The sequence below is a fragment of the Oncorhynchus mykiss genome, chromosome 23 (assembly GCF_013265735.2).
Source record: "Oncorhynchus mykiss isolate Arlee chromosome 23, USDA_OmykA_1.1, whole genome shotgun sequence".
Lineage (NCBI taxonomy): Eukaryota > Metazoa > Chordata > Actinopteri > Salmoniformes > Salmonidae > Oncorhynchus > Oncorhynchus mykiss.
Genome location: NC_048587.1, coordinates 37,924,375 through 37,951,600, shown reverse-complemented (window position 1 = coordinate 37,951,600; position 27,226 = coordinate 37,924,375). Strand labels below are relative to the sequence as shown.

Here is a 27,226-nt window from a genome sequence, read left to right as displayed (position 1 = left end):
ACCGCATAGCATATCATTACATCAGTAGGTACTACCGGCAATGTTAGCTAGCTACCTCGTTAGTTGGCTACTAATACATCGAACTTGCCAGTATATTAATTATATGCTATCTAAGTAACTACCCAAAGTTTATTGACTTAATTATTCACGTCAGTCTTAGCTAGGCGGTATATTCGTTGTGCGTTCTCAATGGACAGAAATTAGCTCTGGCTATCAACTCCGATTACAGAGCACTCTCTCGTCTCAGTGTGCCAGAGCGCAGAATAACTCATTTACGAACGCTCAACACCTGTTTATATGGCCGGTGTCAGTAAACGTCAGCAAAAAACCTAATTAAATTGTTGCCAGCAGCACAGTTACAGTCACCAACACTCTGGATAACATAAAAACAGTCTTACCAGCTCTGCTATGGTGAGTAAAATGGTTAGAGGGAGGTGTTTTCTCATTTGTGTCTGGAAGTAGCTAGCCAGTTAGCTTGTGTGCTTGACTGCAGTGCTGTTGTGATGGTCAGAACACTCGGAACAACCCTACTCCTCAGCCAGTGTGCGCTCTGAATGCTCAGAGAGGGGAAACACTCAGAAGTTAGGAATGGACAATCTGACAACGCTCTGAATTTGAGAATTCCCAGCGCGCACTCTGGCTCTCCAGATAGAATTTTCAAACACAAACATGTCTAGCTAGTAATTTGTTATGCTAACAAGCTAGAAAGAGGTTGCATAGCAACAGAATCAACTTCCGGTAGACAGGCGTAGCGCTAGTATGCTCAACTGAAAGGATAGCATTTGTTTACAGTATACTAAAGTGAACTAATAGTATATAGTATGTAGTGTATACTCATTAAGTATGTAGAATACAGTATGTTACTATGGGTATTCAAACACAGCACTTTAATTAATTCAAATAAGTGAAGAATATTAGCTTAGACTCACTTACCCTGAAATCCATAAAATTCCATGTAACTACAGGTATGTGCAACCTAATGTAAAGTGTGCCTAAACGCTAATACTATGTGATTACAAAGCAGTTACTTTGTCACTACATGTTACAATGTTATAACTACAGTTATTCCTGTGTAGTTACATAGGTATATGGGTAACTTAAGGTAAAGTGTTGTTGCAAAAGACCATGCAATAAAATCTTACCTCTAGTGATGAAAACGAAACTAGGGGTTTCTTTGTAATAAAGCAAAGCCATCAGCCAAAATACATACCTCTCCATCCTGGAAATAAAAGGAGCGAGATTATGTCATTGAAGCACCTGGCAACCTGTAATCTCACCATAATAGACCAATCCATTAAGACAATAACACAGGTTGAATTGAAGGTTAATTAAGCATTGCAAGTCATGCCGGGAGTGACAGAAAGAGAGAGAGAGAGATGTTGGCATGCGGAGGTGTATTTTCAGTGCGTCGCTCTCTCTCTTTGTTGCTCCCAAACTGAAATCCAGAAACACAGATGCAAAACAATGGTCTGGCATTGTGGATTAGTAGTGAAATAAATAGCCAAGCCAGTGGAGCATTTGGCCACTGCTTCACAAACAGAATAAATAAAATGTTATTTGTCACATGCACCGAATACAACAGGTGTAGTAGACCTTACTGTGAAATGCTTACAAGCCCTTAACCAACAATGCCATTTTAAGAAAATAGAGTTAAGAAAATATTTACTAAATAAACTAAAGTAAAAACAAAGAGTAAAGTAACGGAATAAAATAACAATAATGAGGCTATATACAGGGGATACCAGTACCAAGTCAAGGTGCGGGGGTACTGGTTAGTCGAGGTAATTTGTACATGTAGGTAGAGGTATAGTGACTATGCATAGATAATACACAACGAGTAGCAGCAGTGTAAAAACAAAGGGGGGGGGGGGGGGCATTTGATTAATTGTTCAGCAGTTTTATGGCTTGGGGGTAGAAGCTGTTAAGGAGCCTTTTGGACCTAGACTTGGCACTCCAGTAACGCTTGCCGTGCGGTAGCAGAGAGAACAGTCTATGACAATTTTTTGGGGCCTTCCTCTTACATCGCCTAGTATATAGGTCCTGGGTGGCAGGAAGCTTGGCCCCAGTGATTTCTCCTGAGGGAGAAAAGGTGCCCTCATGCCCTCTTCAAGATTTTCTTGGTGTGTTTGGACCATGATAGTTTGTTGGTGGTGTGGACACCAAGGAACTTGAAACTCTCAACCCACTCCACTACAGCCCCGTCAATGTAAATGGGGGGCGTGTTCGGCCCTCCTTTTCCTGTAGTCCACGATTATCTCCTTTGCGTTGCCCACGTTGAGGGAGAAGTTGTTGTCCTGGCACCACATACACTGCCAGGTCTCTGACCTCCTCCCTAATAAAATACCAAATACCCAAAATAGGCTGTCTCATCGTTATCGGTGATCAGGCCTACCACCGTTGTGTCATCAGCAAACTTAATGATGGTGTTGGAGTCATGCTTGGCCACGCAGCCATGGGGGAACAGGGAGTACAGGAGGGGACTAAGCACTCACCACTGAGGGGCCCACGTATGGAGGATTGTTGCCTAGCCTTACCAGCTGGGGGTGGCCCATCAGGAAGTCCAGTATCCAGTTGCAAAGGGAGGTGTTTAGTTTCAGGGTCCTTAGCTTAGTGATGAATTTTGTGGGCACTATGGTATTGAACGCTGAGCTGTAGTCAATGACCAGCATTCTCACATAGGTGTTCCTTTTGTCCAGGTGGGAAAGGGCAGTGTGGAGTCCGATTGAGATTGCGTCATCTGTGGATCTGTTGGGTCGGTATTCGAATTGGAGTGGGTCTAGTATTTCCAAGATGATGGTGTTGATGTGAACCATGACCAGCCTTTTAAAGCACTTCATGGCTACCGATGTGAGTGCTATGGGGCGGTAGTCATTTAGGCAGGTTACCTTCTCTTTCTTGGGCACAGGGACTATGGTGATCTGCTTGAAACTTGAATGTAGGTATTACAGACTCTGCCAGGGAGAGGTTGCCGTCCGACGGTAAAATAACAATGAGAGCAATATGCATGAGGTAAGCAGAGGTAAAGGCGCTCCACCACAGTAGAAGCAGGATGAAGCAAATCACAAGCGATACATGTAATAATCTATTAAACAATGGTTATATAATGGCTAATCGTATTCCTGGTACCATATGCTTCAATGCACAACCGAAAAGGAAAAATAAGAAAGTAACGTTTTGACTAAATGTCATCAGATTTCAAAATAACATCATGGCATGGCATGTCCAGGTCATTTGGAATGGGGTGGCCAGGGTGGGGCACAGACCCAGTTTAGAGGGGCCATAAAATGCTGAACTTAATCAATGCAAGGTGGATTTTTTTTCAATATATTTTTATGATGGTTCAACGCGTGAAATGCTTCAGCTTAGGTTTGGTACAATTCCCTGTTAATCAATTCCAACGTTTTGTTACAGTGTTTGCGTTCAAAGTCAGATTCTATGTAAGGGTATTAGCATACAGGAGTAAATTCACTTGTAATTGGCATCCAGAGTGCGAATTATAACGTTACTTTCAGGGGGGTCTCTATTTTTTTAACGGACCTACAAAGGTCGAAAATTTGTTATGGGCTTTATAGTGAAGATGTAATTTAACTGTAAAAATCTATTACCTTTAAATGTGTCATGATGAACACAACCAGTCATGATTCAAAAGGTAGGTTAAGTAGGTTACATGCACAAGATCATTTACTCCTAACAGTGCACTGGGCACCCGCCATTTGAATGGAAATGGACATCTATTACAAACACCATAAGTTTAATGACGTTCAGACTACAAAGTGGCGTATATTCATGGATAAAAAAGAAACAATAAAAAAGAAGCAAAAGTATAAAATTATTTCTCATTCCTATCTATCCGTGTTGATTTCATACGGTTTTCGGCCAGACAGCATCAGATACATGGGCTACACATTAACACAGAGGGGCGGTGTTTCGCTCGCTCGGATGCTTTCTCCAGTGAGATTGATGAGTCTTGCTCATAAAAATGCATATAATTTATATAAAAATATATTCAGAGCCGACCTATTAGATAAGATAATTTCTGGGGGGGGGGGGGGCACTAAGTGACACGCTACGGATCGTAGGATTGGATTTTCTGATACTAAGTCATGGTGGTATGGTGGCATATAGTGGTGCATTGTGATCAAGAACAGATAAAGAAAATATGAGATCCCTTAAAAAATAGAGCTTGGTTTTAATGTGGCACATTTACTACAAGCACAGATCCAAACAGTTGTTTATACTCACAACTCCTGGTATTTCACAGGCGGTCTCACGGTTGTTCTGCTCGGGGTCACAGTAGATTCTGAGTTTCATGATCTCAAACTGTTAAAGATAGGAATCGTCCATGAGTCTGGGGAAAAAGCAATTCATCCCTAACCGTTTTCTAATGATTAATAAGTCATAAGTCTGTATCGTCACTGTACCGGGATGTTATTTCTTTAGACTTAAGTGACAACTTCATTATATTTGCGATAGTTTTATGGGTTTAAAAACAAATCCAGATACATTCTGGTTGCACGTCTCAAATTTGCTTAAAAAAAAAGAAAGTTGTTTGAATACTGTAAAATAGATAATGTCAAACCAATTAAAACACAACACCATTATGATTGATTGCAGGTTAGCATGTTTGGCACACCAATTATCAACATGGCCAAATAAAGACTAAATAAGACGTAGAGGACAGAGAGGATCTTCATGCCAAGATTGTCTAATCTAAGGTCAGTATGTTTCAAAGGACAATGCAGACCCTTGACTCTTGAAATCCTACTGTTAAACAGTTAGACCAGTAGAGGTTCAAATGTGATCCAATAAAAACAGTTGTCTTGCTCAAAGAGGCACAACTGCAGGTTGTAAAAATGTTGTCTCTTGATAAACTTACTGGTACAGTTGTCTCTTTGCTGACATACTTTCCGATCTGGGTCTTCCCATTAATGAAGATACCAACAGGAGGTTCCAACGGCAGGGTTTCAATTTCCAGGTCATCAACATACAGGATAACATCTTGCTCAGTGACCAGTAGCCTAAACTGGTGCCAGGTCTCATCAAATAGTTTCTATTTGACCAAAAAAGAGGATAAGGAATTATTATGTAGACAAAGACAGAGGTGTCGTGGGGGCTATACACAATTATACACCGTATACCCACTTTCTTTCAGTGGGCTTGAGGTATAGGCTAACTCACTTCTTACATATTAATCCCCACTGATGCGTATCAGAATATTATAGTATTATAGGCCTACTCTGTATCAATTATGTAGGATGAATTCAGAAAGAATGGGACATCATATAAACTGTGACGGCTTAATCCTGAACCATTTATTTATTGGTCAGACAAGAGAAAATCTAAACTACTGTTACTAAGCCCTTGCAGAGAAACCGCATTAACAAAATCACATCACTTAATTTGTGTGACATCATAGAGGGGGGCAGAGCAAGCTTCAAACAGGAAGCTCACACCAGTGAAGCACACGGTAAGATCAGTGACATAACTTTTTTTCTGTTTTGATGTTAAGGTTATAAAACTGACATAAATAATGTACTGTGACAAATTGTGATGTAAATGTGCATTCTATATACTGGTGCATCAAAATACATTTTAAAAAGTTGTCAATATTATGTTTACATTTTGGAATTCAGTCATTTTTGTTGATGTCCTGCTTTACCAACCATAGCTAGCTAAATTAAGACAGCATGGAATAGCTAAAGCGGGACAGTCTTATAGGCTTTTGCAATGGAGGAAAGAGATCCAGTCTACATTAGGGAGGGATCCCCTGTACCTAGTTAGGCAGGGCTCTTGTTCTTGTAGTACTATATCCTGTTATTAGTATTGTTATTTGAGTGAATTCAGAAAAAGCGGGACTGTGTGCATTTCCATCTTCTGTAACCTCTTCAGACATCTATCCAACATATTAGCCGAACACCAGTGGAGGCTCCTCAGAGGAAAAAGGGGAGAATCCTCCTCCTCAGTGAGTTTCATAAAAAAATATAAATAGTGAAACATTAAAAAAGTTATGCTTTTTATGTAAAAACTATACTAAATATACTGAACAAAAATATAAACGCAACATGGAACAATTTCAAAGATTTGACTGAGTTACATATAAGGAAATCAGTCAATTGAAATAGTTTTGTTAGCTGCTAATCTATGGATTTCACATGATTGAAAATACAGATATGCATCTGTTGGCCACAGATACCTTAAAAAAAGGTATGGGCATAGATCAGAAAACCAGTCATTGACCATAATTTGCCTCATGGAGCGCGACACATCTCCTTCGCATAGAGTTGATCAGGCCATTGATTGTGGCCTGTGGAATATTGTCCAATTCCTCTTCAATGGCTGTGCGAAGTTGATGGATACTGCCGGGAACTGGAATACACTGTCGTACACGTCGATCTAGAGCATCCCAAACGTGCTCAGTGGGTGACATGTCTGGTAAGTAGCAGGCCTTGGAGGAACTGGGACTTTTTAACTTCCAGGAATTGTGTACAAACACTTGCAACATGTGGCTGTGCATTGTCATGCCGAAATATGAGGTGATGGAGGCGGATGACTGGTTCGACAATGGGCTTCAGGAACTAGTCACGGTATCTCTGTGCATTCAAATTGCCATCGAAAAAATGCAATTCTGTTCATTGTCCATAGCTTATGCCTGCCCATACCATAACCCCATCGCCTCCATAGAGCACTCTGTTCACAACGTTGACAACAGCAAACCGCTCGCCCACAAGACGCTATACACGTAGTCTGCGGTTGTGAGGTCCGGTTGGACGTACTGCCAAATTCTCTAAAACGAATTGGTAGAGAAATTAAAATTCAATTTTCTGGCAACAGCTCTAGCTGTTATGATATGACGTTTTGGCTTGGAAAAGTTTTTTGACCTGGTCACAGACAGCTGATGTGTTGTGCACTGAAGTCCATGAGCAAATGGAAAATATTAGAGGAGGAGATCACATAGATGCTAGAAGCAATCATACAATGAAAAAAATTCATGCTGTTTGTATGTGGCTGTTATGAAAGTGAACTGTGTTTGCGTGTGATCAGGGGTGTATTCATTCTGCCGATTCTGTTGAAAAGAAAATCTAAAATGGCAGCAAACGGAACTAAACGGGGATAAACGTACATGAATTTGTCCAATAGAAACTGTTGTTTGCAACTTACTAATGATTACACCCTAGATCAGCTAGATGCAGGCAAGAGTGTGCGAGGTGGTATTGAATGTGTCACTGTCTGATTATTTGACATTTTCTCTACACCTGTGCACCAATGTTGTAAACTTTCATCCATAGGATTGGTTGTAGCAACCTCATGATGGGTAGTAGCCTAAACCTATCGATGTTACAAAGAGTTGGGTGACTGTAATATGAATGACATTCATCCAATATGCTGCAATATAAATAAAGCTATGCTCATAGAAAAAATGATCGTCCTCCCTCATTTTAAACGGCACCGACCCCAACTGCCAAGCACATGATACATTGCTGAAATTCTCAGATGATTGCTAATCACACACAATTTAATTGAATTGTCATTGAGGTGCAATTAGGCTATAATGGTGTCCCAGTTTATCTAACCTGCTGTCCCAGTCTACCAAATGTGAACTGAAAATATGGTTTTGACTCAGTGTACACAAATGGGTGTGTCATCCCTCCTGTGAATTAGATATCAACATGTGTGTGTGTGTGTGTGTGTGTGTGTGTGTGTGTGTGTGTGTGTGTGTGTGTGTGTGTGTGTGTGTGTGTGTGTGTGTGTGTGTGTGTGTGTGTGTGTGAGAGAGAGAGAGAGAGATTAGGAAACATCTTGAGGATTTTGAAACTGTATCATGTGTTGGGCTAATATGTTGGATAGATGTTGAGAGGTTACAGAAGACTAAATGCAAAAACATTTATACTCATTCCTTATTCACCCTAGTACAATAGAGAAATCATGCACAAAGTAGTCTACACAACTGCAAAGCATGTGAAATACATTCACATCTGCCCCATACGCATAGCTAGTTCCAGCAGAATATCAGGCAGCAATACCTCTCAGCTCATATACATCAAGACACATGGAGCAGTTCACAGAACTTAACGACATTGGTAGCCGGTAATGTAGGAAAGACATTTCAACTTATAATATCTACCAGTAAATGCTAAGGCAACAATGGGCAAAATTAGGTATGGAAAAAGTTGTCAAAGTCTTTGTTGAATCTTTGTTTGATTGAACATTTCTAAAGGCTTCCCCAAAAAACCTTCCCAATCAAATGTTGACTACCAAGTAGGCCTACCTGGTAGAATGATATCAAGATGATTTGTACAAATCTGGAGGGCATTTGTTTTGCAAACTCAATCACTGTAGGCCTACAATGTACAGTACAGAACCACAAATAGCCAAATGGTCTCTTGCTAGGTGCGCAATTGAATTAAAAGGAAACTATATTTTTGTATATTATTTTTACTCAAAAATAGTCTCCTGGTGTGGTTTTAGCATTGTTGTGGACTTAGGACATCCACATCTTTTCTTGTTTGATATTTTATTTTGAGAGTGAAAACCTGAAAAAAATAATAGGGAAACTCATAAAAAACTATAGGAAAATGTGAGTATACCCACTTCTCCAGGTACCACTACACCACTGTACAAAGGTTAACAAGGACTAGGAAAATCTAACAACTTGGCAACTATTGAGTGCAATGGATATTTGAATTATTGTTGTGCAATCACAAAACATTGATAGAAAGAACATTGAAGAAACAAAGAATAAAGAACTTCACATGTCACAAAGACACAGAGCGCAGAAAAGCCTCAGCTTTAGTACTTCAGTTTTCTTTTATGTTAAAATCACTAAGGTTAAAATTGAAGGAATCCAAGACACTCAGCTCAGGCAGCACAATTCGTGCAAAAATGTACAAAAACTATTTCAGCAGATTTTGTGCATTTTTGTGTTCATTCTTGGGAAAATACACATTTTTGTGCGACTTAATTCGAAGGAAAATACACACTTTCGTGCGACTTCATTCACAGCAAAATACATTTTTGGGGGGCAAACTTCCAAACAATCTTTTGAAAGTTATTAGAGCAATGCATAATGGGCAATGGTGTTCTACACTGCCTTTTTTTGTGGCCCACATTTATTTACAGTACCAGTCAAAAGTTTGGACACACCTAGAAAACAGTTTTGGTATTAATACATTTAAAAAACAACGCAAGGCTAGTATTATAATGTAATTATTTTGGAGACAACCTGGTTGATTAACAATATTTATTAACAATATTGCTTGTTTTTTTTATATACAGTACCAGTCAAAGTTTTGGACACACCTACTCATTCAAGGGTTTTTCTTTATTTCTACTATTTTCTACATTGTTGAATAATAGTGACAACATCAAACCTATGAAATAACACATATGGAATCATGTAGTAACCCAAAAAGTGTTAAACAAATCAAAATATATTTGACATTCTTCAAAGTAACCATCTTTTGCATGATGACAGCTGTGCACACTCTTGGCATTCTCTCAACCAGCTTCATGAGGAATGCTTTTCCAATTGTCTTGAAGGACTTCCCACATATGCTTTTCCTTCTCTCTGCGGTCCATCTCATCCATAACCATCTCAATTGGGGTGAGGTCGGGTGATTGTGGAGGCCAGGTCATCTGATGCAGCACTCCATCACTCTCCATCTTGGTCAAATAGCCCTTACACAGCCTGGAGGTGTGTTTTGGGTCATTGTCCTGTTGAAAAACAAATCATATTCCCACTAAGCGCAAACCAGATGGGATGGCGTATCGCTGCAGAATGCTGTGGTAGCTATGCTGGTAAAGTGTACCTTGAATTCTAAATAAATCACTGACAATGTCACCAGCAAAGCACCCCCACACCATCACACCTCCCCCTCCATGCTTTACGTGGGAACCACACATGCGGAGATCATCTGTTTACCTACTCTGCGTCTCACAAAGACACGGCAGTTGGAACTAAAAATGTCAAATTTGTACTCATCAGACCAAAGGACTGATTTCCACCGGTCTAATGTCTATTGCTCATGTTTCTTGACCCAAGCAAGTCTCTTCTTATTATTGGTGTCCTTTAGAAGTGGTTTCTTTGCAGCAATTTGACTATGAAGGCCTGATTCCCGCAGTCTCCTCTGAAGAGTTGATGTTGAGATGGGTCTGTTACGTGAACTCAGTGAAGCATTTATTTGGGCTGCAATCTGAGGTGCAGTTAACTGTAATGAACTTATTCTCTGCAGCAGAGGTAACTCTTGGTCTTCTTTTCCTGTAGTGGTCCTCATGAGAGCCAGCTTCATCATAGCGCTTGATGGTTTTTGTGACTGCACTTGAAGAAACTTTCAAAGTTCTTAAAATTTTCCGGATTGACTGACCATGTCTTAAAGTAATGATGGACTGTCGCTTCTCTTTGCTTACTTGAGCTCTTCTTGCCATAATATGGACTTGGTCTTTCACCAAATAGGGCTATCTTCTGTAAACCACCCCTGCCATGTCAAAACACATCTGATTGGCTCAAACGCATTAATGAATGGTGATAAATGCTCAATCTGAAGGGTTTCACAGCCCTATAATAATGATACAAGGTATATCACCTTAAAAAGGGTTTATTTACAATCTATTTTGGTATATGATGTTGGGAATGTTGGTATTGAAGAGTCTGAAATGAATTACATTCCCTAACCCTAAGCTATGTTCAATGTCAGCAGCAATTTCCAGAAAGAAATGCTCTGTCTGAAGCCATTCGGCTATGGGTTTCACAGCCCTGTAATAATGATACAAGTTATATCACCCCTGGGGTATAACATGTTGGGCAAAGTGGTGTAGGAGAGTCTGACATATAACCCCTAACTTGAGTTCAGTCTTCGCCAATGAGAACCAAGATTCTAGGCCGTAGAAAATCCTACATCCATCTCATTAGATCAGAACAGGATGGATGAGCAGTGATTCATATTACTGATTTGCATCCTAAAAAAGGATAGTTGTGTTTGGCTACATAACACACTTCATTATGTGTCTACCCATATGATATGGATCCTTGTCAGATTATTAGATATACAAGCTTCAGTAACAAAAGAACACCACGGTTGTAATAACACTTTAAACAAGGTACTTTGTAAATGTGTAGAATGTGTTTGTTTTGGGTCCACACTGGTAAGTTAACTTATGTAAATTAGACAGTCACAGAGGATTTTCTTCTGAATAACTGGTCAGGGCATTGCACTTTCCAATCAGCCTCAGGCAACTTTGATTCAAAGCTTGATCACACCTGTAGTGACAAATTTCTATCCATCATGCCCATTGTTGCTTATCCATTGTTCACAAGATATACAGTGCCTTGCGAAAGTATTCGGCCCCCTTGAACTTTGCGACCTTTTGCCACATTTCAGGCTTCAAACATAAAGATATAAAACTGTGTTTTTTTGTGAAGAATCAACAAGTGGGACACAATCATGAAGTGGAACGACATTTATTGGATATTTCAAACTTTTTTAACAAATCAAAAACTGAAAAATTGGGCGTGCAAAATTATTCAGCCCCTTTACTTTCAGTGCAGCAAACTCTCTCCAGAAGTTCAGTGAGGATCTCTGAATGATCCAATGTTGACCTAAATGACTAATGATGATAAATACAATCCACCTGTGTGTAATCAAGTCTCCGTATAAATGCACCTGCACTGTGATAGTCTCAGAGGTCCGTTAAAAGCGCAGAGAGCATCATGAAGAACAAGGAACACACCAGGCAGGTCCGAGATACTGTTGTGAAGAAGTTTAAAGCCGGATTTGGATACAAAAAGATTTCCCAAGCTTTAAACATCCCAAGGAGCACTGTGCAAGCGATAATATTGAAATGGAAGGAGTATCAGACCACTGCAAATCTACCAAGACCTGGCCGTCCCTCTAAACTTTCAGCTCATACAAGGAGAAGACTGGGCCAAGAGGCCCATGATCACTCTGGATGAACTGCAGAGATCTACAGCTGAGGTGGGAGACTCTGTCCATAGGACAACAATCAGTCGTATATTGCACAAATCTGGCCTTTATGGAAGAGTGGCAAGAAGAAAGCCATTTCTTAAAGATATCCATAAAAAGTGTTGTTTAAAGTTTGCCACAAGCCACCTGGGAGACACACCAAACATGTGGAAGAAGGTGCTCTGGTCAGATTAAACCAAAATGGAACTTTTCGGCAACAATGCAAAACGTTATGTTTGGCGTAAAAGCAACACAGCTGAACACACCATCCCCACTGTCAAACATGGTGGTGGCAGCATCATGGTTTGGGCCTGCTTTTCTTCAGCAGGGACAGGGAAGATGGTTAAAATTGATGGGAAGATGGATGGAGCCAAATACAGGACCATTCTGGAAGAAAACCTGATGGAGTCTGCAAAAGACCTGAGACTGGGACGGAGATTTGTCTTCCAACAAGACAATGATCCAAAACATAAAGCAAAATCTACAATGGAATGGTTCAAAAATAAACATATCCAGGTGTTAGAATGGCCAAGTCAAAGTCCAGACCTGAATCCAATCGAGAATCTGTGGAAAGAACTGAAAACTGCTGTTCACAAATGCTCTCCATCTAACCTCATTGAGCTCGAGCTCTTTTGCGAGGAGGAAAGGGAAACAATTTCAGTCTCTCGATGTGCAAAACTGATAGAGACATACCCCAAGCGACTTACAGCTGTAATCGCAGCAAAAGGTGGCGCTACAAAGTATTAACTTAAGGGGGCTGAATAATTTTGCACGCCCAATTTTTCAGTTTTTGATTTGTTAAAAAAGTTTGAAATATCCAATAAATGTCGTTCCACTTCATGATTGTGTCCCACTTGTTGTTGATTCTTCACAAAAAATACAGTTTTATATCTTTATGTTTGAAGCCTGAAATGTGGCAAAAGGTCGCAAAGTTCAAGGGGGCCGAATACTTTCGCAAGGCACTGTATCAATGTAATTATACCCAACACTGGCTATATCAATGTAATTACACCCAACACAATGTTGAAAAACAGATTGCTTCCCACCACTAGATCACATAACTCGACGTGAGCTGGAAGTGATCCCAACGCTGCCACCAACGTAGTGGAAGAAAGTGAAAGCTGTAACAGGGACTCTAACCAGGGCTCATACGTGGCAAAGTGAACCCTAACAGGCTGACTACACCGCTCGCGTTGCGTGCGTTACAAAATCATTTTTGAGATCTATATTATTCAATTATTGCACCCACACTGCTCGCGCGCGCCAAAGAGCGTCTGCGTTGCCAAGGGCTAAAATAGAAGTCAGTTCTATTTGTGACGCAGATTGCGCTGCAAGTCCTGCCTCTCCCATCTCCTCATTGGTTTATAGAAGCAGGTACCCACGTGCCATCTCCTCATTGGTTATACCCACGTGGGTGACTGAAAGACGAACGTGGTCAGTGGCGGTAATGCACCTAATTTTTGGAAGTTGCCAATCGTGATAGAAAGTCAAGAGAAGAAAAATCCTAGAAGGAGGAAAGATGACTAGAAACGATTCGGTTGACAGTTTTATCTGTGGATTAATTGTCAGGGTAGGGGACATTGTGCATTTCAAGTAAAATAACAACTCAATGTTTATATCCCAGGACAAATTAGCTAGCAACAGCAAGCTAGCTAAATAGGACAAATTAGCTAGCAAGTGCAAGCTAGCTAGCAAAATTGCCATAAATATTTAATGCTTTCAACATGTCCCCAAATTAATGTAATTGGTTCAGAGTTTGTTTTGATATTTTAACCTGCGTGTCGTGATCACGTTTGGTGTGGGAGGACAAAATAAATGTATGCATGATGGCGCACGCGCACAGCCGGTTCGGGTTCCGTGTAATGGCCATTGCATGAAAGCCTAGTAGGCCTCTGGACACAGGCAGTAGGCCTACAATGCTGGCGTATGTCTTGTTACAATAGTCTAAGTATATAACATGAGTGACACGACCGTAATAATCATCATGAAACAGCCTTGGAAATGCCATAAGTGTAAGCCAACATAATTCATTATTTTACATTAACATGTTTAATAAGGATCAGCGTCCCGTCAACGGGACAGTTGCAAATCATGCAGAGCGTTATGTCAAGATCGCAGATATCAGAGAAACAACAAATGTCGATACATGTAAGTGTCTTATATCGGCTGAAAGCTTAAATTCTTGTTAATAATATAACTGCTCTGTCCAATTTACAGTAGCTATTTCTGCGAAAAAAATGCCATGCTATTGTTTTGAGGAGAGCTCCTAACAACAAACAATTTTTTCACCGTGATACGTTTACGAATAAATTCACAGCTGAAGGTGAAATGTGTAATTACATTCTAAAATCTTGCTCTGATTTATCATCCAAAAGGTCCCAGAGATAACATGAAGTTTCGTTTTGTTAGATAAAATCATTTTTCATATCCTAAAAAGGTCCTAGCATGCACGATCGATTTTGTAATTCCATTCATTAAATTTGCAAAGAAAGGAATCTGTGAAAATCTCACCCTAAACGTTGTTTCAATAAGTCAAATCACGATTGTGTCTATTCCTCAGAGATCCTAGAAGGTAACAAGACTTTAATATTTCATTAGGGGTGTAGTATATCCTATAGGACACCATATTTGGTCAGAGAGCGATGCCTTCATGGCACGCCGATAACGTGGGTGGCCATTACTTGAACGGCTGTATCTGTGTCAAATAAGCACCAATCGGGATCAAACAAAGCTGGCTAGCTAGCCAATGAGCCGGGCTTTACGGGAGTATCTGGAAACCATGTATTGTTGTTAGCACGTTAGTTTTTTTATATAAATAAATATGGGACACAAAAAATGGCAGTGTAGAACATCATTGCCCAAAATGCACTTCTTTAATAACTTTCAAAAGATTGTTCCGAAGTTTGTTTCCCAAAAATGTGTGTATTTTCACACGAATTAAGCTACACAAGACGCACAAAAACACACAAAATCTGCTGAAATACTTGTTGTACACATTTGCACAAATTGAGTGTGAGATTGTGTTGGCTTAGGCATGATAGGAATACATTTTAAAGTAGGCCTCGGCTAGCATATGGCAATTAGGAAAACTTTGGATGATTTAAAATAGTCTGACATGGTGACTGCTCTAGGGAGTTTGATAATCTGACCATATGATGATTATACATGATTATTTCAATTCTCTACATTCCATTCTTCTCATGTCTTCAATTCCCCACCTCCTAATCCTCAGATAGTCGTTTTCTTGAAAATGTTTATTTGGAATATAACAGCACCAATGTAGTTTTCTGGCATGTCATTAGTATTATGTATACTAATAGTAATATCATTAATGTGTGCAATAATACACCATATCACAGTGCTAACTTTTCTATGAGCTCTCTCTGTGTTATATTGACTTTATGGATTATTAATCTGCATTAAAGATGTTAATGTTGATTACCAGTTCAGATGAGAAATGAATGAATGACTTAGACAGACTATTTTTGTTTCTCTTTTCCTTTTTGACATTTCCATTGAGCCTTGGTAAAGTACTATCATGTCATGTGTCTGTTTTGGTGATTTGGAAACCAATCACTCATGATGATCACATACCTTGGCAGGTTCTTGTTGGAAGACCACTTTCTGAGTACCACTTGGTGCTACACTGGTTGTGGTGAACATGATATTGCGTTCAAATCCATTTAGTGTGACTGCCATTTGTGGTTTCCCGTCATTGGTCTGTATCCTCCAAAGGTCCCACTCTTCCCTGATCAGAGACCCCTTGTACCTCAGTGTGGACACAAAGACATAGGAGGGAGGCAGACCATCTGGAAACAAGTTCCTGTGGGCCAAAAATAAAACAATCAGTCAATCATATCACTATAAAACAACCAGAGTGATGTGTACCAGAGAGATATAGTAGACTTAGCAATACAGACATGGCATGATGTTTTAAGCTTACTTTGTGCTTTCACTCAGGTCAACACGAGATGTCACCTGAAAGGCCTTGGCCCCATAAAAAGACCCTTGAGTTTTTTTTACTTTTTTAGACAAATCCAGATAATGTAGAATATCGAAGCCCTTGACATCACCGCTTTCGACTGGGATTCTGCTTGGACAAACAGTCTCTGAAATGGAGCGAATGAGAGAGTTTTGAATGAAATGTACAAAAATACAACATGGCAGAGTGTGTTTTTTTGTGTGGCTGGTTGAACACCACAAACAAATTTTCATAGAAGCGCCACCATTCTTTGCTCAGGTTGGGCTGTATGTTCATTTAGAGTAAATCCATGGAACACAATAATTTATTTAATTTGGCCTGGACGCCGAAGTGTAAAAATCTGTAATAAAATACATTGGCATGGGACACTAGACATTTTGCAAATATGCAGTCTGGCTAAAGAACATCCCTCTCATTGGAAAAAAACAGACAGAATTTGACCATTACACCCACACCCTAAACACACATCTTAATTATTAATAGGACTTGTGAAAGTGCCCACTTTAAATATGGTAAAAATGATTCCTTCCTTTTTATTGTATTTATTATTTAGAACGCTACTCCTCTGACATAATTTAAGCTAAAAACGCCATTCAAACATACGCTATTATACAATGTTTAGATAACATCTATAATTTTAAACTATAAAAGGTTTTTGTCCTCATCCACTGAAAATAAGATTTTGTCAGCATTCTAAAGGTTCCATTCTTAAAAACTCCCTTGACCTCCAAAATTCTATGCCAAGTAAACAATTCACGAGTTGCACGTTTCAGCACAATATTGTTTTGAATGTCTGTTTTAGGACTGATGCCCAGCTGAGCATTCTACTCAATGTAGTGTCAGTACTGATGAAGATTTTGTCTAAATTGCATAACCGTGGCTTAGGAACACAATGACATTTCAAAAGGAGGCAAGTAATTAGTAGGATAAGCTGTTGTCATCATTGTGATGTCACCAGATTGACTTTAGATGCAGTAAAACTTTAGCTACCTCACTAAGACTGAGGGGAGAGAACCAGAATTTTTGCTAGCTAACATTAGCATTGATAGCTATTTCTGACTAACTTTGCTAGCTCATGGCAACATTGCCATTTCTCTAAAGTAAACTTGACGACAACGTAATGACTGCAAAGTTTTTTTCTACTAATTATTTGTCTACTTTAGCAAAGTCAGCGTATTTCCAGGCCACTATAGTGTAATTTTGAGGAAACAGTCATTAGCCCCCGTTCAGAAAGACTGAGCATTACCCATCAGCCGGACATAAATATGCTGCAGCATCTGTAGATCACTGACAGTGGCAACGACGCAACCGAGTGACAGAGGTGCAACCCATGAATACAACTTTTGACACAAATCAGCTACTTTGACCACTTTCCCAACAAGTTAGACATATAATGTATAAAATCTTAGTAAATGTCTCTGCTTTTCAAATTTGGAATCAGAACAGAAATATCTTCTTCCAATCAAATGTTACAAATGTTTTAGTAACCACATCAACTGTATTTTCTGTCAACCTATCCAAACAACTGACACATCTTTCAACAAGTTGGACAAAAACTTACATGGTATGCAATCTTAGTCTACTTCGCTGCTATTCAAATCAGAACAGACTTATATTCTACCAATCAATAGGTACTACAGGTACCACATCAATAGGTACCACATCAACATTTTACGTTTACATTTTAGTCATTTAGCAGATGCTCTTTTCCAGAGCAACTTACAGTAGTCCATTCATCTTAGATAGCTAGGTGGGACAACCACATATCACAGTCATAGTAAGTACATTTTCCCTCAATAAAGTAGCTATCAGCAAAGTCAGAGCTAGTAAGGGGGAAAAAAGTGTGAGTGTTAGTTCACGAAAGGCATTTTATATTAAAAAAACATTTTTAAAAAGGGGTAGCTGCCATCCTGTAGGGGTGGTAGGGCCAAGAGTCCAGAGGTGGCAGAACGGAGTGCTCGGGTTGGGGTGTAGGGTTTGAGCGTAGCCTGAAGGTAGGGAGGGGCAGTTCATCTTGCTGCTCCGTAGGCAAGTACCATGGTCTTGTAGTGGATGCGAGCTTCGACTGGAAGACAGTGGAATGTGCAGAGGAGCAGGGTCACATGGGAGAACTTGGGAAGGTTGAACACCAGGCGGGTTCCAGCATTCTTTATAATTTGCAAGGGTTTGATGGCACAAGCGGGGAGCCTAGCCAACAGAAAGTTGCAGTAGTGCAGATGGGAGATGACAAGTGCCTGGATGAGTCACTGCCTTGATGTTTGTAGAATACAACAGGGTATTGTCCAGGGTCATGCCAAGGTTCTTTGCACTCTGGGAGGGGGAAACTGTGGAATTGTCAACCGTGATGGAGAGGTCTTTGAGCAAACAGGCCTTCCCTACAAGTCATCAACTAATTTCATGAAGCTAACTTCCCACTGTTGAATTAACTGCCACAGAACTTACATACATTTCAAATTATAGGTTAGGGAAAAGTGCAATGAATAGTGTCACTTTCTAGGATGTTAATATAAATTAATGTATTTATGGTTGTTTCAAATTTTGTCTTGCCTTTTAATAATTATATAGTCCTAGTCAAAAGTTTGGACACACCTACTCATACAAGGATTTTTTGAATAATAGTGAAGACATCAAAACTATGAAATAACACATATGGAATCAAGTAGTAACTAAAAAAAGTGTTAAACAAATCAAAAAACTGTATATTTTAGATTTTAGATTCTTCAACGTAGCCACACTTTGCCTTGATGACAGCTTTGCACACTCTTGGCATTCTCTCAACCAGCTTCATGAGGTAGTCACCTGGAATACATTTCAATTAACTGGTGTGCCTTCTTAAAAGTTAATTTATGGAATTTCTTTCCTTCCTAGTGCATTTGAGCCAATCAGTTGTGTTATGACAAGGTAGAGGTGTTATACAGAAGATAGACCTATTTGTTAAAAGACCAAGTCCATATTATGGCAAGAACAGCTCAAATAAGCAAAGAGAAATGACAGTCCATCCTTACTTTAAGACATGAAGGTCAGTCAATCCGGGAACATTTCAAGAACTTTGAAAGTTTCTTCAAGTGCTATGATGAAACTAGCTCTCATGAGGACCGCCACAGGAAAGGAAGACCCAGAGTTACCTCTGCTGCAGAGGATAAGTTCATTAGACTTACCAGCCTCAGAGATTGCAGCCCAAATAAATGCTTCACAGTTCAAGTAACAGACACATCTCAACATCAACTGTTCAGAGGAGATTGTGTGAATCAGGCCTTCATGATTGAATTGCTGCAAAGAAACCACTACTAAAGGACACTAATAGGAATAAGAGACTTGCTTGGGCCAAGAAACACGAGCAATGGACATTCTATCAGAGGAAATCTGTCCTTTGGTCTGATGAGTCTAAATTTGCGATTTTTGGTTCCAACTGCCGTGTCTTTGTGAGACGCAGAGTAGTTGAACGGATGATCTCTGCACGTGTGGTTTCCACCATGAAGCATGGAGGAGCAGGTATGATCGTGTGGGGGTGCCTTGCTGAGCTCAGCGTTCAACACCATAGTACCCTCAGAGCTCATCACTAAGCTAAGGATCCTGGGACTAAACACCTCCCTCTGCAACTGGATACTGGACTTCCTGACGGGCCGCCCCCAGGTGTGGAGGGTAGGTAGCAACACATCTGCCACGCTGATCCTCAACACTGGAGCCCCCCAGGTGTGCGTGCTCAGTCCCCTCCTGAACCCCCTGTTCACCCACGACTGCATGGCCAGGCATGACTCCAACACCATCATTACGTTTTCAGACGACACACAGTGGTAGGCCTGATCACCGACAACGACAAGACAGCCTATAGGGAGGAAGTCAGAGACCTGGCCGGGTGGTGCCAGAATAATAACCTATCCCTCAACGTAACCAAGATTAAGGAGATTATTGTAGACTACAGGAAAAGGAGGACCGAGCACGCCCCCATTCTCATCGACGGGGCTGTAGTGGAGCAGGTTGAGAGCTTCAAGTTCCTTGGAGGCCACATCAACATCAAACTAGAATGGTCCAAACACACCAAGACAGTCGTGAAGAGGGCACGACAAAGCCTATTCCCCCTCAGGAAACTAAAAAGATTTGGCATGGGTCCTGCAGAGTGAAGGAAAAGCAGCCAACAAGTGCTCAGCATATGTGGGAACTCCTTCAAGACTGTTGGAAAAGCATTCCAGGTGAAGCTGGTTGAGAGAAGGCCAAGAATGTGCAAGGCTTTCATCAAGGCAAAGGGTGACTACTTTGAAGAATATAAAATATCAAATTAATTGTAATTTGTTTAACACTTTTTTGGTTACTACATGATTTCAAATGTGTTATTTCATAGTTGTGATGTCTTCACTATTATTCAACAATGTAGAAAATAGTAAAAAATTAATAAAAACCCTTGAATGAGTAGGTGTGTCCAAAATGTTCACTGGCACTGTATGTGTTATAGTTTTTACCATTAATGACATATCACGAAAGTTGGTACGTGGTATGTGTATTGTGCACTTGTTATTTCGGGTCTCGTGTAGTGTTTTTACGGGTCTTGTCCTGTGTAGTTATTAGAGGTTTAAACCTCACTCTTTTGTTTGGGTTACATCCCTGTGTATTTTATATACGTGTTTGTTTTGGGATTCGTCCCCGTGCCTTTTTCATGACTTGTATTTTTGGAGGGAGTAATAAAGCCCCCCCTTTTAAGTATTCCTGGAGCATGTCTCTGATCATTATAACGTGACAGTTAACTACTTTCCCAACAAGTTAGACAAAATCTTAGTCTGCATTTAAATCTAAACTTAGAACACTTCTTCCACTACCACAAAAATACTTTCAAAGAGATAAAGCAAGTCCCACAATTATTCTTAATGGAAAATGACCTTCTAGTCCCAGTAGGCTATTCATTTACAAAGGATCATACTTCTTTATTGTTGGAATGTGGATACAACCTTTCAAATAGGTACAATTTTCCTAACGATTGCTCTGTTTTGTTCTGGATGTTGTTCTTGATAAAACTCTTCTGTTTTAGAAGTATTTTCAACATTCTTGTTACGTCGATTACCATGACACCAAGTGCCAAAAGCCATGCACATACTGTACCCCTTTCAGTTTTACAAAGATTAGGTATAGGTCAATAAAAGTTTAACCTGGTGTTCTAGCAATAGCTTCCCTAACCTTTACTTCACCCTGAAGCAGTGACATCAAGTTGATATGACTCTCTTGACACAGTTTGGCTTGTCATCCAACGCAGTGAACAACTTCAGAAAACATTAGATTCACAATCATTAGATCTTGAGAAAACATTACATTTCAAGACATTTCCTGTTTCTTAAGAGAATGAACGTTTAGCAATGTGCAAACATGTTAAATCAACCGAAGGGTCTTTAGAGAACCACACCTTAATTTTGAACAACAGAAATGTCAGCCCCACCACTTGGTTTGTTATAACGCTGAGGAATGGGGCTCATGAGAATCCCCATTTCTTCATTAGAAAATGCCTACCTTCACACAACTTCTGCCTTATGGTCTCACGGATCTTGGAAATAGCTTTATAGTCATCGACATAAAACACATAGGTGGAGGAGGGCTTGTTTCCAATAGCGTTCAACTCCTCCTCTTCCGTCTCAGATCCCACACCAATGGCAAATATTATTATTCCTTTTCTCCTGGCTTCCTCTGCTGCTGCTTTCACCTCATCTTGTGACTTTCCGTCTGTTAGGACCACAGCGATTCTAGCAACACCCTTAGGGCCTCGTTCAGACAGGTTAAATAGTTTGTCGCTAGCAAACTGTATGGCCGTCCCAGTTCTTGTGTTTCCCCCCATGTAGTCGATGGATTCCATGGCTCTGATGAGATCCTTGCTATGAAGGTGCTTCCCTAACGGGATATTTATGATTGGATCATCACTGTATTGGACCACACCGACCTGGGTGAACTTCTGGCCGATGTTAAAGCTTGTGGTGATGTTGACGAGCCATCGCTTGACTATTTCAAAGTTCACATCAGCTACACTCCATGAGCCGTCTAGGATAAAGACCAAATCGCTTGCAACAGTTTTACAACCTGTAAGAGAGATGATAAAGATGAGTGGTTTTACACAGCCTTGAAAAAAGATGAATGAAGAGTATTCACTTCTTATAAAGGAATGGCCTTTACCAATACGGTTCATAGAAAGCTTTCCTGAACATCCATTCTGCATTTATAGTAAAAGTGAGCGATAATGGACACCATGCAATGGAAATGTGTCACATATAACGATGAAGACAGAAGCACTCTTACTGAATCTCATGTCCTCATCTTGTGCTGCACAAGACAAGTGAAGGAGCATGAAGCACAGACACGGCAAGACACAATGCATGGATCTGGTTTTGCAACGCATGATACTGAAGTACCAAACTCCAAATGAGCACCTATAGGGAAAGGGAAACAACACATGCATAGCTGAGATTGTCATTCCAATTATTCGTATCAGTTAACAAATCAAAGAACTGCAGACAGTTTTTCTTACTCGTCACTGTTCTTACTTGAATTCCATGCAATGCATATCTTAAATATTTAAAGTAGACAACTGTGACAAAAAATGGAGGGTCAGTATATTGCATTTGTTGTAAACAAGATAAAGCAACTTACAATGGAAAATAAGTCTGTGTTAGTGACAATCAAACATGGAAGAACATTCTGAAGTCTCTCTCTCTCTCTCTGTGAGTACTCAGAATACTTTAGGCCATACTTCTTTGTTTCTCTCTGGCTGCTTTAGGAAACTGTGTATTTCATTGCAGTTTCCGGCAAGTGAAAGTAAGAAACTGCAGATATAAAAAGAAGCAGCTATAAATGAGGAACTGCACAGGAGGTTGGTGGCACGTTATTTGGGGAGGACAGGCTCGTGGTAATGGCTGGAGTGGAATAGGTGGAACGGTATCAAATACATGGTTTCTATTCCATTCACTCCGTTCCAGCCATTATTATGAGCCATCCTCCCCTCAGCAGCCTCCACTGAGGAACAGATATTGTACAGTATGCTCCATAGAAAGCATTTGTGGAAGGAAGGTAGGTATGGACTTTGGTAAGCTCAGACAATCCAACCGATTAACCTAAAGCAGTGGGTTTTCCTGAGACAATGACTAGACTTGGATAGGTCAATTCTGCAATGACCGAGATCTAACCCTCGTCCACCATATGTAACTGTGCTGTCTGTTTGTTGTCACAGCCATAACATGACTGGGTTTTTCCACTCCCTGACCCAGGATTTGAGGCACAGCTCAGTGAGGGGCCAAGCTGCCACGGTAGAGCCGGCCATTTTGTTCCGGCCCTTTCCCCCCAACCTGTCCTGAGCACCGGGGGAAGTCGCTGGAAAGCAACACTGTGACATGAGCCAGTCAGCATGGCTTTTCCCTCTATCGACTTCCCTCCGATCTGGATAATTCTACATTTCTGCCGAAACCACATGGAATTAATTTACTGTGTCAGACAGTGAAATTCCTGCTCTGGATAGTGACCAAACACATGTAGTCATGACAAATGGATGGCAACCATTGTCCAAGAGATAAAGAGACCTGATTGGATGCCAAAAGTTAATGTGCGCTTCTTTGTATTGCTTTTAATCTTTTTAAATTAATATCTTAACACTTTGTTCTAGCTAGCTATTTGTGTAGGTAGCTATCAAGTAAACCCAATGATAGTGTATAGTGTAGTGTAATGTATACATTAGCGCTTGTTGGAGTATGCACTACCCGGGAATACATGCCAGACAATTCTCTAAAATGACCCATTTTATTTTTTACATTTGTTTTATTTATTTATTTATTGTTGAATTTTACCCCCTTTTTCTTCCCAATTTCGTGGTATTCAATTGTTAGTAGCTACTATCTTGTCTCATCGCTACAACTCCCGTATGGGCTCGGGAGAGGCGAAGGTTGAAAGTCATGCGTCCTCCGATACACAACCCAACCAAGCGCACATTCACCATATGGCTTTTTTCCCTTCTATGACCCACTCATTGACCTCTGATGTTATTGGGGCACTTTATAGCTCTCCACCTTGGTCAAGATGACAGAATGGCAGGAATAATGACGCTGGTGTGCAGTTATTATACCCCCCCCCTAGAAAAAGACAACATAACCAACATAAAGATTCTTCTGCCAGACATATTTCCTAAAACTTGAACCCAAAACATGACTTCCAATTCCTTGAGGGATTTAGAGTCTGAGTTATTCATCTAGATTGCAGTAATACTGAGTACAATATTTATGTAATGCCTGGTGGGTTGCATCCAGCTGGACAAGGGAGTCGGGAAGCTCATGTTGAACAGCTGATTCCTCCTACTTTTCCAGAAAAGGTGCTACCAGAAGAGTTAACTAGACTAAAAACACAATTACAGATTTTCTGGTTCCTCGATCTGGTTCTTACCCACCCGTCTTTGGTTGCTATTTTCTTCTATCATCACTGTAGGTGCACTAAATGGCTATTTCGAGGTTAGCACCTGCAGCCTTTTTTTACTTAAAATGGGGGGGTTAATCAGCTTTAATATGGCAGATAGATTGTAGCTTCCATCAATGTAATTGCCAGCATAATTTCCAATCCCCCATATAAGTCAAGTGGTCTGAATACTTTCTGAAGGCACTGTATAAAATGCAAAGGTTGACATATTAAAGACAGTCATTTAAGACTGCAGGTATACAGTGGCTTCGGGAAGTATTCAGACCCTTTGACTTTTTTCACATTTTGTTAGGTTTCAGCCTTATTCTAAAATTGATTCAATTGTTTTTTTTCTCATCAATCTACACACAATACCCCATAGTGACGAAGCAAAAACAGGTTTTTAGAAATGTTTGCTAATTTATTAAAAATAAAAAACTGAAATACATACGTATTCAGAACCTTTACTCAGTACTTTGTTGAAGCACCTTTGGCAGCGATTACAGCCTTGAGTATTCTTGGGTATGACGCTACACACTTGGCACACCTGCATTTGGGGAGATTCACCTGTGGTAAATTAAATTGATTGAACATGATTTGGAAAGGCACACAACTGTTTATATAAGGTCCCACAGTTGACAGTGCATGTCAGAGAAAAAACCAAGCCATGAGGTCGATGGAATTGTCTGTAGAGCTCCAAGACAGGAAAGTGTCGGGGCACAGATCTGGGGAACAGTACCAAAACATTTCTGCAGCATTTAAGATCCCCAAGAACACAATGGCCTCCATCAATCTTAATTGGAAGAAGCTTGGAACCACCGAGACTCTTCCTACAGCTGGCCGCCTGGCCAAACTGAGCAATCGGGGTAGAAGGGTCTTGGTCAGGGAGGTGACCAAAAACCTGATGGTCATTCTGACGGAGCTCTAGAGTTCCTCTGTGGAGATAGGAGAACCTTCCAGAAGGATAACCATCTCTGCAGCACTCCACCAATCAGGCCTTTATGGTAGAGTGACCAGATGGAAGCTACTCATCAGTAAATGGCACATGACAGCCTGCTTGGAGTTTGCCAAAAGGTGCCTAAAGACTATCAGCCCATGAGAAACCAGATTCTCTGGTCTCATGAAACCAAGATTGAACTATTTGTCCTGAATGCCAAGCGTCATGTCTGGAGGACACCTGGCACCATCCCTACGGTGAAGCATGGTGGTGTCAGCATCATGATGTAGGGATGCCTTTCAGCGGCAGAGACTGGGAGACTGGTCAGGATTGAGGCAAAGATGAACGGAGCAAAGTACAGAGAGATCCTTGACGAAAATCTGCTCCAGAGTTCTCAGGACCTCAGACTGGGGTGAAGGTTCACCTTCCAACAGAATTTTTAGGGCCTTCCTCTGACACCGCCTGGTGTAGAGGTCCTGGATGGCAGGCAGCTTAGCCCCAGTGATGTACTGGGCCATACGCACTACCCTCTGTAGTGCCTTGCGGTCAGAGGCCGAGCAATTGCCATACCAGGCAGTGATGCAACCAATGTTGCAGCTGTAGGAACCTTTTGAGGATCTCAGGACCCATGCCAAATCTTTTTAGTTTCCTGAGGGGGAATAGGCTTTGTTGTGCCCTCTTCACGACTGTCTTGGTGTGTTTGGACCATTCTAGTTTGTTGTTGATGTGGACTGCAAGGAACTTGAAGCTCTCAACCTGCTCCACTACAGCCCTGTCGATGAGAATGGGGGCGTGCTCGGTCCTCCTTTTCCTGTAGTCTACAATAATCTCCTTAGTCTTGGTTACATTGAGGGATAGGTTGTTATTCTGGCACCACCCGGCCAGGTCTCTGACTTCCCCTCTATAGGCTGTTTCGTCGTTGTCGGTGATCAGGCCTACCACTGTTGTGTTGTCTGCAAGTTTAATGATGGTGTTGGAGTCGTGCCTGGCCATGCATTCGTGGGTGAACAGGGAGTACAGGAGCGGACCGGGCACGCACCCCTGGGGGGCTCCAGTGTTGAGGATCAGCGTGGCAGATGTGTTGCTACCTACCCTCACCACCTGGGGGCGGCCCGTCAGGAAGTCCAGGATCCAGTTGCAGAGGGATGTGTTTAGTCCCAGGATCCTTAGCTTAGTGATGAGCTTTGAGGGTACTATGGTGTTCAACACTGAGCTGTCGTCAATGAATAGCATTCTCACATAGGTGTTCCTTTTGTCCATGTGGGAAAGGGCAGTGTGGAGTGCAATAGAGATTGCATCATCTGTGGATCTGTTTGGGCATTATGCAAATTGGAGTGGGTTTAGGGTTTCTGGGATAATGGTGTTGATGTGAGCCATTACCTGCCTTTCAAAGCACTTCATGGCTACGGACGTGAGTGCTATGGGTCTGTAGTCATTTAGGCAGGTTGCCTTCGTGTTCTTGGGCACAGGGACTATGGTGTTCTGCTTGAAACATGTACTGAGTAAAAGGTCTGAATACTCATATAAATGTGATATTTCATGTTTTAATTTGTATTAATTTAATAAAAACCTGTTTTTGCTTTGTCATTATATGGTATTGTGTGTAGATTGATGAGGGGAAACTATTTAATCAATTTAAGAACAAGGCTGTAACCTAAGAATATGTGGGAAAAGTCAAGGGGTCTGAATACTTTCCGAAGGCACTGTACACCTGCAGTCTTAAATGACTGTCTTTAACATGTCAACATTTGCATTTTAAACTTAATTGCTTAAAATGATGCAATAAAAAGTTATTCCATCCCAAAATCAACATCTGCTGTTCAGTATGTACTACTTCGCCAAAATAAGGTGGAAATGTTTTACTGCCAAGTTCCTCAGGCAATGAGGGAAAAGCCAAAACATTATATCAGCTCTCCCTTAAAATCAAATAAAGTAATGACAACC

The 27,226-nt window shown here is 40.7% G+C and overlaps 1 protein-coding gene across 2 annotated transcripts in view; it reads right to left on the bottom strand.

Moving 5' to 3' along the window:
- Window positions 1-27,226, bottom strand: part of LOC110502692 (collagen alpha-1(XXI) chain) — an 82,253-nt gene that overhangs the window by 53,970 nt on the left and 1,057 nt on the right. Inside the window, exons 2-8 of one of the 2 annotated variants that reach the window (XM_036960413.1) lie at window positions 22,210-22,340; window positions 21,433-21,993; window positions 15,901-16,066; window positions 15,552-15,780; window positions 4,877-5,050; window positions 4,243-4,320; window positions 1,211-1,219 (exon numbers count right to left, since the gene is read on the bottom strand). In XM_036960413.1, the coding sequence (XP_036816308.1) occupies window positions 1,211-1,219; window positions 4,243-4,320; window positions 4,877-5,050; window positions 15,552-15,780; window positions 15,901-16,066; window positions 21,433-21,993; window positions 22,210-22,309 (1,317 nt within the window). In that variant the 5' untranslated portion in view covers window positions 22,310-22,340. The remainder of the gene's footprint in view (window positions 1-1,210; window positions 1,220-4,242; window positions 4,321-4,876; window positions 5,051-15,551; window positions 15,781-15,900; window positions 16,067-21,432; window positions 21,994-22,209; window positions 22,341-27,226) is intronic. The other variant, XM_036960414.1, reaches the window with a different exon arrangement.